This window comes from Amaranthus tricolor, chromosome 10 (genome assembly GCF_026212465.1).
Source record: "Amaranthus tricolor cultivar Red isolate AtriRed21 chromosome 10, ASM2621246v1, whole genome shotgun sequence".
Lineage (NCBI taxonomy): Eukaryota > Viridiplantae > Streptophyta > Magnoliopsida > Caryophyllales > Amaranthaceae > Amaranthus > Amaranthus tricolor.
In genome coordinates, this window is record NC_080056.1 from 1,235,783 (window position 1) to 1,251,788 (window position 16,006).

Genomic DNA, 16,006 nt, shown 5'->3' on the forward strand with positions numbered 1-16,006 from the left:
TAATTGCATATTAATTTTTATGAATTTTAGTTATACATAATTTAATTAACACGTCTTGGATGAAACGAGTACATATAAGCAATTTAATTAATTAAGTAAAAAATAATTTTTATAGTTTCTTTTAAACTAAATATTAAATAGCTTATATTAAATTATTTTACAAATAGGATGATCATTAAAAAAATTATTCAATTTAATAAAATATATAAATAATTAAAATAACACTTAAAAAATCAAATATAATAAATAATGACTATGTCTATGTTGTTTCCATAGTTTTATTTAGTTGTTAGACTTGTACAAAACCATCAATTACACCCTTTTTCTTTTTCCTCTTCTTCACTTTTGCTTTCTAAAAAGCATTACATTACAACTACATTATAGACTTTATACTACTAATTCTATCAAATATCAATACATCATCCTTCTTCTTCCACCCCCTTTGTTGGGTTCTTCACCTTTTTTTGATCCATATTAATTTATTAATATTTTCCATTTAATTTAGCAAATAATCCATACATATATGATCTTCCTACATTGTTAAACTAATTAACTGCAAGTAAGTCCTCTTTTTTAATTTTGGGTTTTTAATTTACTTTTTTTCCTCCAAAGATTATGTCTTTTTGATGATTTTGGGTGTTCTATCATATGGGTTTTATGCTAATTATTTTTGGTAATAAGGGTTTTTAATAAATGATTAGAGTTCGTTTGTATGCTAAATTTTCATATATGATTTATTAATTCTTCCTACATTGTTCAGGTAATTGATTGCATTTTTGGTTTTTAATTTAATTTTTGTCCGAAATTCCCAGTCTTTTTTCATGATTTTGGGTGTTCTAATCACATGGGTTTTATGCTAATTATTTTTAGTAATAAGGGTCTTTTAATAAATAATTAGAGTTTTTGTGCTAAAATATTCATACGTACTAATTACTATAATCTTCCTACACTGTCATTTGTAAACAAATTAACTTCAAGTAAGTCTCATTTAATTTTATTTTTGAGATTTTTAATCCACTTTTTGTCCAAAGTTGAAGTTTTTTATATTTTTTTTCATGATTTTGGGTGTTCTATACTTCTATCTTATGTGTTCTAGGCAAATTGTTTTGATTATAGTTTTTGTTGAAATAAATAATTAGAGTTTGATTGTATACTAAAATAATATACTTCACTTCTGAGTTCTGCTAATTCTGGCTGTATTTTTTGGGTATTTAATGTATTATGTATGCATCATGCATGTAGTTATGGAGATCATCCAACTTTGATCTTTCTTTGCAATAAGATTAACAAGACTATTATATTTTTAACCAAAAGAATAAAGGAGATTAATTGGCTCTCAAGTTTTACATTTGCATTTTGCAAGTTAGCAACTTTAGTACTTTTTGTATATTTATTTAACTAGTACCAAAGTGCATCATTAAAGTGGTTCTATTTATTCTAAAATGAAGAATGTCTGTATTTTTCATTTTGTTTAATGTTTGGAATGATGATCTTGCACTTTGTAAAGATAAGATGAGAAACATATTGGGACACATTGACATCATTATCCTGTTTTCTCTTTCTCTTTGGGCTACTCCTCCTAATACCCATTACCCATTGGTTTTAGGATATAAACTCATCGGGTCTGTGTGCAATCAACTCTTTGATCTTGTAATGTACAAGTCCAATAACAAATTTATCAGATTTTATCCCCATATATATATATATATATATATATATATATATATATATATATATATATATATACCTGATGTCATCTTTTATGCATCAATGATTTTTTTAATGGGGTAAGGCCGGAGAATCCTTTAAAGTTAAGGGGGAATTAACCTCTCAGGTAGCGAGAATCAAACCCTTATTATATGGGTGAAAGTAAAAGCCTTCCATGATTTTCATGCACTAATGAGTTTTTTTTCATGTAATTTGTCATAATCTTGGCCTATAAATGAGGAAATTTACAAAACCCTTGTTATGAGATTTTGCAAGTATACATTGTTAGTATATCTAGTAAGTAATTTTGATGGAGAAAAAGGGTTATGATTTTGCAAATGTATTAGTTAATGATGCTTAATTGTGTGCAGAACCCTAATTTACAATGACTAGGGTGAGTCCTGAGCTTGATTATGAGTTGCATAGTGATTCGGTTCTATCAGTTTCGGTTGATGTTAGCTTTCCTGCAAATGGTTTTCCGAAGTATAAAATTGGACCCAATAATGAAATTGTAGAAGAGCCAAAGCGTAATCCGGATTCTCCGCCTCTTAAGGAGGTTGTAGTACAAGAAACTCAGCAGTTAGCCGAGCAACACAAACGTCTTTCCGTTAGAGATCTTGCAACTAAATTTGATAAGAATTTGTCTGCAGCTGCTAAACTATCAGATGAGGTTATATACATTTCCCTTTTCTTTTGTTTGCCATTGTCTGTTGATGGGATGGAAGTGATTATTAACATTTTTTATTTGGTTTTTAGGCGAAGCTTAGGGATAAACCTTCTTTGGAAGGACATGTTCTTTTGAAAAAACTAAGAGATGCTTTGGAGTTGATGAAAGGATGCATGACTGGTATAAATAAGGAGGAAGTTGAGCAAGCTATATCGTTGGTTAGTCTTTTATACTTTCTTCTGATTCCGGTATTCATTTATGCCTTATTCTGGGCCAAGGGTCTCACTAGTCGCAACATCCTTATTTTCTTTGATAAGGGTATGGTCTACCGGGATATACTCCGTATGATTATGGTGATGTGATTCATTTAATGCGTTGTTAGACAACTATTCCGACATTATTCGTTTGTTTGATGCTATTAAGCGAAAGTTGACAGCATAGCATGAATGGTGAAACCATGAACAATGGAGTCTTATCCGCTCATTGAATTTTCAAGTATCTGAAAGTTGCACCCTTTGCTAAACTTGCATTTTGAAGTGTTTTGAAGAGGTATTAAGCGTGGTCCATTTGTAAGCCTTCATATTGTGTGTAGAGGATAAGCATTTGAAAAAACTCTTCTAGCTTTCGAGATTGTTTTGAGTTTGATACATTTGGGGGGTCGGATGTACGCAACCGTACCGTTGCCAGTGATAAGACTAACAAAGAAGTTCTTGATTGACCCTTGTTAGCAAACGTCATGTGCTACTTCACATAAATTAACAGTACACATTTTTTTTCTGTCCATGATTCTTAAATCTTACAGACACTTTATTCTGCAGGTGGAGCTTTTGGCGGTTAAGTTGACACAGCAAGAAGGAGAATTTATTCAAGAGAAGTTTGAAGTGAAGAAACTAGCAAATTTTCTTAAGCAGGTATTGATTAAAATCTAAATGATTTGATATCCAACCGACCCAAAGGAGCTTTTTTACTTGCATTTTTCTTTCCGATTTGAGCCTTCTGCTTGGATTCGAACAATTCAGGAACTCTGGTGATTTAATTGGATGTCCTGTTTATTTCTTATGTGCTTATTCCTACTTGTTCAATGAGGGATTTGTTATATATACTCTATCAAGATCTAGCACTGATGTTTCTCTTGGTGTCATTTCTAGGCTTCAGATGATGCTAAAAGATTGGTAAGCCAGGAAAGATCCTTCGCTTGTGCTGAAATCGAGAGTGCTAGAGCTGTAGTACAAAGGTTTGGTGAGGCTCTTGAAGAAGAAGAAAAGCTAGCTCAAAATTCAGGAAAGCAGGTTTGTAAAGGGTTCTTGTATTAGTATGATTGCCAGATGTTCCAACATTTAGTACTGAAATTTCTGAAAAGATGCTAATACAATATCTCGAATCTAGCAAAATTTTTAGATTGCTTATTTAAGTTAAGTTTGCATATATTTGTTTCAAATGTTAGGATGTAGAGAAATTGGTGGAGGAGGTTCAGGAAGCTAGACGAATCAAAATGATGCATCAACCATGCAAGGTATGCCAAAGTGCATTTCTTTTCATATTCAAATGATAAATGACTTGTGCATATGTCAACATATACATAAACATCGAATACCCTTCAAATTTTCTTCAAATTTATCCATTATTTTCGTTTAAAACACTGATTCTTTTTGTAAACTCATGGTGGGCACATTTCGAGAACGAAAGTAATGTGAAATGTTGAACTGAAATAAAAACAAGTTGCGGAGAACAGACCTTGAATGGCACCTTTGAGGCTTAAACGTGTGGGCGCGTTTTGTCCCGTTAGACTCTCACATAATATGGTTTATCTGTCTATAATCTCATTTATATTATCAAATGTTTGGCTCCATGAGAAGCTCGCCTCTCCTGCTTCGTCCCCATTTTATTCTTTTCATCATTGTTTTCTAATGTGTTTTCTCTTCCACAGGTGATGGACATGGAACATGAGCTTCGAGCTCTTAGACTTCAACTACGAGAGAAATCCATATTTTCTGCTAAGCTTCAAAAAGAGGTTTTGTTTGTTTTTGTCTCTATTTTTTGTATTCTGTGGCAACTGCAAATCTGCAATAAGGAAATCATGTTTTCAGTGGTAATGTTGTTGTTTCGAAAATGAAGACATAGCTCACACTCTCCAATTTCATATCACAACTTAGGCCTTGTTGAATGCACTTGATTTATACTGACTCAACTGATTTTTATTGATTGATTAATGATCATAATTAATTTTTACTAATTTTTACTTAGTGGAATGATTTACTGATTTTAACTGATTTTTATTCATAAATTAAAACCGATTTGTAGTGATTAAAACTGATTTTTACTGAACTAATTTTTCCTGATTGTAACTGATTTTTTGCTGATTAAAACTGATTTTTACTTATTAAAACTGATTTATACTGATTACTTATTTTTTAAGTTGAGCTAACCGGAGCTTAGTTTCTATTTTTGATATACATATATGTTAAAGATGTTTTCTATCTGCATGACTTGTTATTGTCATTGCTTCTCAGCTGGCAATGAGCAAGAGAGCAGAAGAAAGTAGACTGTGTGTGTACCAGCTGGAAGGTGCTCAAACCTTAGGTTCATGTATTAGGATCCGACCTCGTGCTAATAATGCTCCCGATCTTTCAAAATGTTCAATTCAATGGTACCGTGTATCGTCTGAGAGTGAGCATAAAGAAACCATGGCAGGTGACTATCTACGATATGCATCTCTTACTTTTCTTACATTTGTACAAAGCTTTTGTACTGTTGCTTACGGTAGTGTGGATGTCGATGTCGTTGTAATCTTTTTCGCATTTCAAGCTTTATGCGCCTTGTTTTTTCGGGACTCATTGGGATGACGATGATATTGTTTGGTTTTGTCGGTCGTGTACTCGTGTCATCCGAAGGGGTTATTTTGCTTAGTCATCTACTTTTCTCATTTCTAGGTGCCAATAAACCAATCTACGCGCCTGAACCTTTAGACGTGGGCAAAATTTTGCGAGCTGATATCGTTTCTGATACTCAGACAATTTCTGTGACAACAGTTTCCGCCATTGATCCTGGTTTGTATTCTCTGCCCCCATCTCTCTCTCGGTTTCCCTCTTACGCACAAATACAACACACCCGCTTGCACACACTGAAATAGTCTCTCACTCGCATGATTTTTCTCACTTTTGCTACAGCCCCTGGATTGACGAGCTATGTGCAATCACTTCAGCGGAAGTCCAATGCTGATTTTCATGTATGTAATTCCTTTCCTCTATTTGAATTTTGATTCATAGTCGATAGCTCATAGCAGTATTCACGCGTTGCAAATGTAGAACGTTCTAAAGTTTCGTGGTTCTAAGTATGTGCAAGTTTCCCGGCCGCACAGAATCCCCAACTTAAGAGGCCTCAAATTTTAGTTTGCATTAGTGTACATTACCTATCTTTTGGGGGAAAATCCGAATGTGCACATTTCTCCTTGCCCACGGGTATGATTTGTCCGCTTTCCTTCTCTCCCAGACCCTATCTTGTGCGGTATACTGGGTTATTGACTGTGACTATGACTATTAGGTTCATCGCGAAATCTCTTCATGTCAGAAACCGGCATCCTAATTTGTTCTCTCATTAATGTAACGAACGCATAATGTGAAAGCCGATCGACTTACTGAGACATGTTTGTATTCATACAGGTGGTGATATCCCAGATGAACGGACAAGATTATCCGTCACATTCTGTTCACATATTTAATGTGGGAAAATCGAGACTAAAACTCAGTCGAGGGTGGATAAATAAGACTAGGGAGTCTTATTCTACCGCAATGCAGGTACACGATTGATGACTACTTTTGAGTCTGCCATGTTTTATGTCAATGATTTGTACTCATGTTCGATCTTTCCTTTTTTGTACCATGACCCAGTTATGTGGTGTAAGAGGAGGCGGTAATGCAGCTTCGAAATCATTGTTTTGGCAAGCAAGGAAGGGAGTTTCCTACGTTTTGACATTCGAAACAGAACGAGACAGAAACGCTGCCATTATACTCGCTAGAAAACACGCCCTTGATTCCCATGTAAGTCTTACTTGTCCGCTCATGCATTACTTTTCGCCAAAAAGAAATATCTGAAAAACTCTCATAGCAGTATACTATTGGATTGATGACTCTTAACTCATAGGAGTGTATTGTGCTTTTCTTGTTGTCGGGGACGACTTATAGACTAAATATCATTTGAACAGGTTGTACTGGGTTAATGCTCTAACTCTGACTCTGACTCTATCATTTGAACAGGTTGAACTTGCTGGACCTAACGAGTGATGACAGAACCCGAATCAAATCCTAACTGAATTTACGCGATCTTAACCTGATTTTTGTTCCCCTTGATTTTTTATTTGTTATGAATTTCTTTGTGTGATAATTTTTTGTTGTATATTTGTGTGGTTTTAGATGAAATATATAGAAGAATGGCTTGTATTGGTTCTACTAATCTGGTTGCAATCATAATTTAGGCAGTTTTTTTTTTATTTGCCTAATTTCTGGTTGTAACTTTTCTATTACGAGATAATTTAGTCGAGATATGATCATGAAATTTGCTGAAAAATAGCCAGAATTGCATGATTTTGATTCTCTTATCTGATCAAGATATGATCAAACTATCGTTCAACAAATTGTACAAAGTTATTAAACTTTAGAATGCAAATCAATATTTCAAAAATTGTAAAATCTGACACAATATCACACATTTTCTTTCTTTGTGTTTACTTGATGAGCAAAATAATCAATTCCATCAAGCAAATAATAATTATTTTATAATCAAACACAATAAAGTGAAAATGTGAAAAGTAAACTACACACCCCATATTAAAATTATTAAATAAGACCCATACTATTAAAATTAGGAACATGATAATGTACAAAGGCTTGTATATAAGAAAAAATTTTGTATTGTTTTAATAATTTATTGTTGTTTTTGCTTTGAAAATATAATATTTTTAATTGTATTTTATTATATATCATTAATTCTTTCTTAGGAATTCAAAATAACTACAAAAAATATCAAATGTTCTCAATTATTATACTAGATTCTCTTGAAACTATAAAATTATTGATAATAAATACTTTCTCTGTATTTATAATAATTACTACAGTTCCTGTTCATCAACTAATCTTATTTCATATACATTTCTCTACATGTATAATATAAAACATAGTTAAAAAGGAATCTTGTTTGATTTATCTTAATGCATTTTTTCATAATATTAACTTTTTAAAAAATTTTTGTCATATGAAATTAAAGATTAAAATCGTACATTGGATAGCGTGAAAAACAGAAATGTAGTAACTATTAAAATTATTGGGAGTGTTTGGCAAATAACTTATTCAGCAATTTTAGCTTATTTTTATATAATTAGAAGGTTGGATGATCAAATCAGTTAATGCTAATATTTGGTAAATTTGTTGGTTGAATCAGTTTATTATTATAAATAAGTTATTTTGAATAAGAAGCTCATAGCAGTGGATTCAAAATCAATTTGTCAAACCAATTAATAAAATTAGTTGGACAAAAAAACTATTATAATTCATGTCTTCTGGAACGGGTGTTACTCTACGTGATAAAGGTATTATTCATTTATTAAGCTTAATGATTCATTAATTAAATCGTTTCAGTAAATAATTTCGCCATTTTTATTGTTTTGTAATTTTTAAAATTTGTATAGTTTGTAAATTTTTTATTTTTTATAGTTTGTATTAAAAGATCTTATGGGTTTTATTTATTTCGTTGTTTGATGGATAAGAATCTGAAAATAATGACGGAGGAATAAAACAAAAGAACAAAGCAACAAAAAAGGGAATAGGAAAGGGAAGAAATAGGAAAGCACTGAATGATATTGGAAATATAGTTACACAAATTCTTGTGAGCTCCGATTACATCCACTTATTATATACTCCATTTTTTAAAATATTATAAGTAGGTATTAAAAATAATGTAAGTACACATTTAAGATATTGAAAATAGGCATTAATAATACAATAAATAGACATTAATCTTTAATGGGTTGAACTTGAGATACGCCTCTCAAAGAGACGGTCTCTCAAGATACTAGCCGATATAGTTAAAAGATCTTCAAACCAAACAACACAGACCCATCACAAGGTTTTTTATTTTTTTAATTTTCATAATTCTTGATTTTTTTTTTAATATTTTGTTCTTTGATCTAGAAAGAATTTTTTGGGTTGATTTTCTTTAATTGTGATTGTGAAATTTATTTTGTTTGATTACAAGAGTTTTGGGGCTAAATTACTTTAACACAAATTCTTGTGAGAGACGGACTATTTGAGAGATCATCTCTAATTGGGTTGACTTATTATATATTTTTTAAAATATCGTAAGTAGAAATTAAGAATGATGTAAGTAGATATTTAAAATATTGAAACTAGGCATGAAAGATATGGTAAGCAAGCATTAAGAATAACGTAAGTAGACATTAAGAATATGGTAATTAGACATTAATCTTTAATTAACTGGACTTGAGATACGTCACTCAACGAGACGGTCTCTCAAGATACTAGCTGATTACTTAATGATGCACTGGTTGTAGAAAATCACAGGGTCATAATTAGGTTATAAATATGGTTAAATTAAACTCGCATCGTGGTTTAAAGTAGAATTAAAAAAAATAGAATTTTTTAGATTATATATATATATATATATATGTATATATATATATATATATATATATATATATATATATATATATATATATATATATATATGTATATATATATATATATATATGTATATATATATATATGTATGTATATACATATATATGTATGTATATACATATATATGTATATATATATATATATATATATATATATACATACATACATATATATATATACATACATACATACATACATATATATATATATATATATATATATATATATATATATATATATATATATATATTTATATATATATATATATATATATATATATATATATATTTATATATATATATATATATATATATATATATATATTTATATATATATATATATATATATATATATATATATATATATATTTATATATATATATATATATATATATATATATATATATATATATATATATATATATTTAACAATGGTAAAGTATGATGTAGGAGTAAATTTGAAAAATTAACATATTGTAAAATGAATGAAGTAATTCACTTTGTTCTAACCCATCTAATAAAGAATATAAGCCAACTTTTACATTTTCATCAAAGTTGGATTATGTTACACTATTTATTATTTACTCCTATGACTCAATAGTTTACACATTGTGCTTTAGCAAATCACAAATCATTCCTATTTTACCCTTAATTGGCATTTATTTGTGGAGTTCTTACAGAGACAAGAAGTGTACCTTTAGTTTACACAGTGAACATAGTTCGCTAGTTGGTGCGTCTTTAGAATTTGCGATTCGCGAGGCGATTAGCAAACATGTGGCAATGGTTTATAATAAGAAATAGTATGTTTTATGAGAGGAAGGGTTTGGCTGATGGTGTCCATTGGTAGTTTGATGGATAACTTCAGATTAAGAGCAATGACATTCGTGGGGAGGTTGCCTTCTAAAACGAATAGGAAAAGTGAGGTGAATCGAATTTTGTTGTGTGTAACATACTAACATATGTTGTTATTATTGAATTGTGCAATGAATGATTTTTTATCTGTGGGCCATGTTAATGTATGGTCTTCTTTTGTGATTTTTATGATTGACAAAAATCTTTTCTCTTCCAGGATTGCACGAAAGAGTTAACGTTACTGTTGTTTCTGCAGCAAACTGTCCTGACAAGATTGATTCTGCCCTGCATAGACCAGGTAGTTCTGTTTCTTTCAGAATATATGCATGATTTCGCTACTCGGCTTATCTAACAGGACGATTTGATCGACTACTATATTTTGGAACCCCAAGTGCATCAGATCGTGTTGATATATCCAACATTCATGCTTTGCTCTTCTGATGTCAACATAACAGAGCTAGCTCATCTCTCTGAAGGATGCACTGATGCTGATACATCATTAACTTGCAGAGAAGCAGCAATCTCAGCAATTGAAGTATGTTGTTTAAGCTCTTTTGCAATAGAATTTTTCTGTTATGTTTTCAGTAGTGAAAGTTTATTTGCAAATTGTTATGCGACCAGGAGAATCTAAATGCTTTGGAGATAAAAATGGAACATTTGAAAAATGCCAACAGCAGCTGAATGGACCAAACACGAAACCATCCTGGTAACGGTTCTCTCTATATTCAGCCTATGTGATCTACTTTTCCAGCTTAGTCTGCATTACATTGTTTTGATTACTTGTGAATTGTGATGCTCTTTTGGTTGCTCTTACGTTCATATATGATCTCTGCTGTCTTAATAACCTAAATATTGCTTTCTGGAGTACTGTTTATATGATTCTTGGGCATTCGCTGTCTTATGTAGTGTTAGTTAAGCACATTGGGGCCAAAGGAGGCCCTCCCTCCTCTTCCCCGCTCCAAACACGCGCCTATCGTATTCTTAATACAGTCGTCTTTACTAATTTATTACATAAGAACCGATTAAATATCACAAAATCAAGTAAATTTCAATGGTCAAATTAGTTGAAATAAACTTAAGGTATGTGGTTCATATCTTTATACAATTTCCCATTTAAAGCCATTAGGATTTTTATTTTGTTTATATATATTTATTTTTTTAGTATATCAGTTATTTGACTAATTATTTTGCTAGTGTATCGGCTATTTGGCCCTCCCTCCCCCTTCGGTCCTGGTTAAATAGGTTGCAAGTTGGGATGATTGTAATTTACAAAAGCCCGTTATTATATCAATAGGCTTTCTCTTGGTTTTTACTTTAATATCAATGAAATATTTTATTTTTAAAGGAGCACATTGAGTTTTGAATCTTGTTTTAATAGTTTGTTTGTGGGTAAGAATCGTAAAGCTATGAGCTCTTTGCAATCACTTGTATTGTGAAGACCACATAAAGCTCTTAGCAATCAGATGATTCGCGAATCACAAATTAAAAAAGTGAATTTTAATTGATTTTGGGCTCTATATTTAGGTCGTTTTGAGCTAATTATAAATTTAAAAGGTAAATTAGCTAATAAATGTTACACTGATTTCTTTCCATCAATTTTCATGTTTACAAATCGAAATATCTCGTCATGGATTACTTTAGACTTAGTCTTACTTAAATTTAGGATGCGTATTAGTAGCATGATCAATTTTCTAGATAAAACTCAATTTTCTCATGAATCGGAATACTGTTTTACTCTGTCAAAACTCGTGTTGGCATGGGCATCAACGCTTTATGGAACTGGTCTACTCTAATCACCAATCTATAGTGTCTACACTGATCAACTTCATTTCTTACTTGATATTATGAATAGATGGCACTATATAACCACTGTGTTGACCGCTTATTCGGTATGTTTCTGATAAATTTGGGCTTGGCTACACACAAATCTGACGAGGTTTGTTTATATGTTAGTTAACATTTCTCTAATTGTTCGACATAGGATCACATATGTGTTATTTTTCTAACCGTTTCTTTAAACTATATTTTGCAAGTCCCTACATAATGGAATTCTCGTCATTATTGCGAAATATGGGAATATAAAACTTGTATTAGGTCTGTTACCTTACAAAATCTGGTTGACCTATAACTTGGTGGAGATTTATTATGTTTCGGGTAAATTTTATAAGCTGTTATTTTCCCATCGACAAGTACATGTTGAAAACGAATATAATCGTCATGTGATTATCTTATTGAAGTGTTGTGTTTGATGAGAAGAACTACTTGTAGATCGTGTTGGTAAACATCAAAAGTTCGTACGAGTCATCTTGGTTATTGCATCAGGGCCGGTCCTATAAGGGGGCAAAGAGGGGTCTGTGCCTCAAGCCCATCAAAAAATTTAGAAAAAAAAAACTTTTAATTAATAGTTAGAGGCTTATAATAGTATATATTTAATAATTAAAGATCCATAATTAATATTTTACTCCAGGTTCTCAAATCTCAGAGCCTGCCCTGTATTGCATCGTATCATCACCAAAGTAGCCATTAAGTTGGTGTTAATTATATAAAGATAACTTTAACTTCAGATATGTGAAAGTAAAGTAGGTAGCAGATTTTTTTGAAAAACTCTTGCGTCACCAACTCACCATCACTGATTTTGTTGAATGAACACCGTATAGATTGGATTGCTTCCTTTTGTGACCTACTTATTACTCATATTGTGTTGTCATGTCATATTATAGTGCGAAAATACGATATCGATCACAGTCATGGTAATGGTTGTTGCTAAACGGCTTTTGTAGTAAATGCAGGTTGTTAATCCGTTGTCATGTCTAAAAGCGGAACTTGAACATTTTTCATGGAGTGGCCACCAAACGTAACCCCAAATTATTAAAACATATTTTAGGGGGCCAAATAAAAAATGTAATCAATCAAAAAAGGATAGGGGGAGGACTAGCCAGTCGAATCCAAAGTCTAAGCTTAAAAATCTTTATAATATGGTCGTGATATAGTCTTATTGGTGAAATTTTGCACTTTGATATATATACTTTTGTAAACGCAATAATGCCTTTGTATGAACACAAGAGTTCATTGGTAGATCTCTTTTCCTCGACATGGCTAGGGATTGGTATCTTCTTGAATCGTTGTTTTATCATTAGGGTTCATGGTATTCCAAGTAGTTTTCCTTGCTGCAATTTCCATCACGGCCTGTTTGTTGTGTTTGAATATAGAGAAAAACACATTAAATTCTTCAAGTTAAATATCTTGTTTTATATGAACTCCGTCTAATCAACATATGATTAGTGAAATAACTAACTGATCGATGTTTACACGGAAAATTAGGAACACGATGAATCGGATCCAAGCTGCCCTTCTACCATGGTGAAATGAAACACATCTTCAGACAGGTAATTTGATGTAATTGTTTTGCGCTTATCACACATTCTTTGCATTATGCATGTATGATCGGACAAGATCCTCACACATACGCACGCATGCACGCACGCAATTGACCCTCTCGTGTTCGTACATGATCGAGATTTTCTTTGATATCGCCTTTTTAGGCTACGTAGCCCTTCACGGAAAAATACAAGTTATGGGAAGTAAAATGTATGACAATTCCTCAAGGGTAGGAAACAACAGATTTTGGACAATTACAGAAAGATGCAATAGTTGTTAAGTGTCAAACCTCACTAAATTTATAAAGAGATTTAAGCAAATCAAACATGTATGTAATTGTTTAGATGCTTTAGCCTCAAATTGTATTTAAAATTATTTACTAGCTTTCTCTTTATATAATTATTCATATTCCAAAGTGAAAAAAAATTATCATTTAAAGTTTTCATTAAAATTAGTTTATACTAAAAAAATAATTTACGTATAAATATTTTTCGTTAAATCAAACATAAAAAAGAAAAAAAGTTCGGTGAAGTGAATCTTGAAAGCATAATTTGTACTAGATTGGTTTGTAGGTGTAACAACTTTCTTTCATTAATCAATAGTTACTAAGTACTTAGAAATCATACATTATTATAAGAGTTTGTAATATGGTTTAAGTTTTAATCAACTAGTTATTAATGATCAAGATCAAAGTTTGGTGATGTACCCTTTTTGGCTCCCACCAATCCTTATCTAATCCTTGTATGTCATTTAAACTTCAAGATACCATTAATTAAATGAAATGTTAATTAATAAAATTTTTATGCAAGTAAATTGGTTCAACTATTCATTTTGTAGCTATTGGATAGATTAATGTGGAATATTGGTTCCTCTAAAGTTCTTTTAGAATTGGGATTCTTGGTCTCAATATTACAAGATTATGTCACATAAATTAAGATCAACACTTTAATTTGTTTGTAAGTTTTACATGTTGTGGAAGCGGAAGCGGAAGCGGATAAAGAGAATCTCTACAAATAAAGGATATTATGAAGCTAACTCACAATTCTCTGACTTGATATATGTAATTGTTTATTTTATTAAAAAAATTCATGTAACACATTTACACTCAACTAATAAGATATGTTAGTTAAAAAAATAATAGAAGTAAAATTTAATGTTTAAATGAAAATTACTAATTACAAATATAAAAAGAATACGGAATAGAAATAAAAAATAAATCCAACAAAAATAATTTCAACTAAACAATATAGGAAATTTTTTTTTTATCTTGACGAACTTTGGTCACTCTCCATTTCAAGTTTAACTTTACAAATTACTAGGATAAACTTCAAAGTGAGTTTGTTTCCATTGGTTACCATATTTACATGTTGGTGATATGTTACCGTATTGATTTAATAAAAATGGCCCCACAATCTAATGTGGTAGTTATGTGATTAAACATGTGGCTTTTTTAAATATATTTATTATTTTCAAATTCACTAATTTTTTATTGAGGCCGTCTCATCCATGAAACGATTTCAATTCGGTATATCCAAACTGTTTAAAAACAAATAACCACTTCATATATATGTTAAAATTCAGTTTTTTTATTGGTTTTTTTTTTTTTTGTTTTTTTTTTACTAATGGGCTGTTTGTATGGACCCGTCTCACGGTGAGACGGTCTCATACAAAATTTACTGTAATTCCCAATTACTTATTGAGGAATTTCACGTGGTAACCCTGAGGTTTTGAGTTTTCCACGTGGTAACCAAAACTTTTAAAAAATCAACGCGGTAACCTTGAGGTTTACCAAATTGTTTCACCATGACTTTTTTGCACATAAAACGTTAGCAAACGTTAATTTTGAAACGTTTAAGGCTGTTGCACACCCATTTATGCGACTCACTATTTCAAATGCTATCAGTTTCAATCTTTTCCCCCAAAATATAAACTCTAATTCTACCATCTTTGGATTTAAGGGAAAAAATATAATTTGGATGAAAGATGGTAGAGTTGGGGTTTATATTTTGGGGGAAAATGTTGAAAATGATGGCATTTAAAATGATGAGTCGCATAGATAAGCATACAATAGCCTTAAAGCTTTGAAATTAACATTTGCTAACGTTTTTATGTGCAAAAAGGTCATGGTGGAACAATTACGTAAACCTTAAGGTTACCGCGTGAATTTTTTAAAAGTTTTGGTTACCAAGTGAAAAACCCAAAGGCCAAAACCTCAGAATTACCATGTGAAATTTTTCTTACTTATTTGATCATTTATGTTAATTTTAGTTTTTAAATAACTAATTATTTTCTTTGTTTTGAATCCAAATTTCAAATCATATTGTTTGATTGCAGAGTTGGCTAAGAAAGGGGAGAAACTAAGTAAGAATTGAAATTTTGACCAGAACTATAAAAAATGATCATTTTACCAACTGAGACAATTTTCGATTTTTTAAATTTTATATGCAACTTTGATTTAAAGTTTACAACTATTCCAACTCCATAGTTAAGATACTTTTCAAGATTATTAATTAAATCAACAAAAATAATAATGTCTACTTTGATCTTTTCAAATATTGATGTGAAAAATGACCACAATCAAAATCCTTATTGTTAATTAATTTATAATTATTATGATTTGTGGGGTTTATCTACTAGGTTAATGATAAAATATGGGATGTGTCGGCTAATGATACAAATGCCAAAAACCAAATAAACAAGATCTCCATGGATAT

General features: G+C 30.9%; 2 protein-coding genes across 5 annotated transcripts; both read left to right on the forward strand.

Annotated features, from left to right (window-relative positions):
- The first annotated feature begins 294 nt into the window (after positions 1–294).
- Positions 295–6,970, forward strand: LOC130826104 (stomatal closure-related actin-binding protein 3-like). Its single transcript, XM_057691643.1, has 13 exons — positions 295–559; positions 2,079–2,377; positions 2,464–2,592; positions 3,193–3,285; positions 3,523–3,663; positions 3,819–3,887; positions 4,302–4,385; positions 4,885–5,065; positions 5,305–5,421; positions 5,542–5,600; positions 6,034–6,168; positions 6,262–6,411; positions 6,628–6,970. The coding sequence occupies exons 2-13, from the start codon at positions 2,093–2,095 to the stop codon at positions 6,652–6,654; spliced, it is 1,470 nt and encodes a 489-aa protein (XP_057547626.1). The 5' UTR covers positions 295–559; positions 2,079–2,092; the 3' UTR covers positions 6,655–6,970.
- Positions 6,971–9,581: 2,611 nt separating this feature from the next.
- Positions 9,582–14,390, forward strand: LOC130826106 (calmodulin-interacting protein 111-like). Of its 4 annotated transcripts, XR_009047013.1 has the most exons (6): positions 9,582–9,985; positions 10,132–10,212; positions 10,315–10,449; positions 10,536–10,620; positions 13,236–13,300; positions 14,254–14,389. XR_009047013.1 is itself a non-coding variant. In XM_057691644.1 (5 exons), the coding sequence occupies exons 1-4, from the start codon at positions 9,872–9,874 to the stop codon at positions 10,593–10,595; spliced, it is 390 nt and encodes a 129-aa protein (XP_057547627.1). In that variant the 5' UTR covers positions 9,582–9,871; the 3' UTR covers positions 10,596–10,620; positions 13,236–14,390. The 4 variants fall into 4 exon arrangements, 1 of the variants encoding a protein (XP_057547627.1); XR_009047014.1 differs by having other exon boundaries at positions 10,307–10,449; positions 13,236–14,390; XR_009047015.1 differs by having other exon boundaries at positions 10,370–10,449; positions 13,236–14,390.
- Positions 14,391–16,006: the final 1,616 nt, after the last annotated feature.

Coding starts and splice junctions, on each gene's coding strand:
- LOC130826104 (XM_057691643.1), top strand. CDS start 2,093: ATGACTAGGGTGAGTCCTGAGCTTGATTATGAGTTGCATAGTGATTCG. Junction 3,664..3,818: donor CTCAAAATTCAGGAAAGCAG/GTTTGTAAAGGG, acceptor TTCAAATGTTAG/GATGTAGAGAAATTGGTGGA. Junction 6,412..6,627: donor AACACGCCCTTGATTCCCAT/GTAAGTCTTACT, acceptor TCATTTGAACAG/GTTGAACTTGCTGGACCTAA.
- LOC130826106 (XM_057691644.1), top strand. CDS start 9,872: ATGAGAGGAAGGGTTTGGCTGATGGTGTCCATTGGTAGTTTGATGGAT. Junction 9,986..10,131: donor AAACGAATAGGAAAAGTGAG/GTGAATCGAATT, acceptor TTTCTCTTCCAG/GATTGCACGAAAGAGTTAAC. Junction 10,213..10,314: donor TTCTGCCCTGCATAGACCAG/GTAGTTCTGTTT, acceptor CAAGTGCATCAG/ATCGTGTTGATATATCCAAC.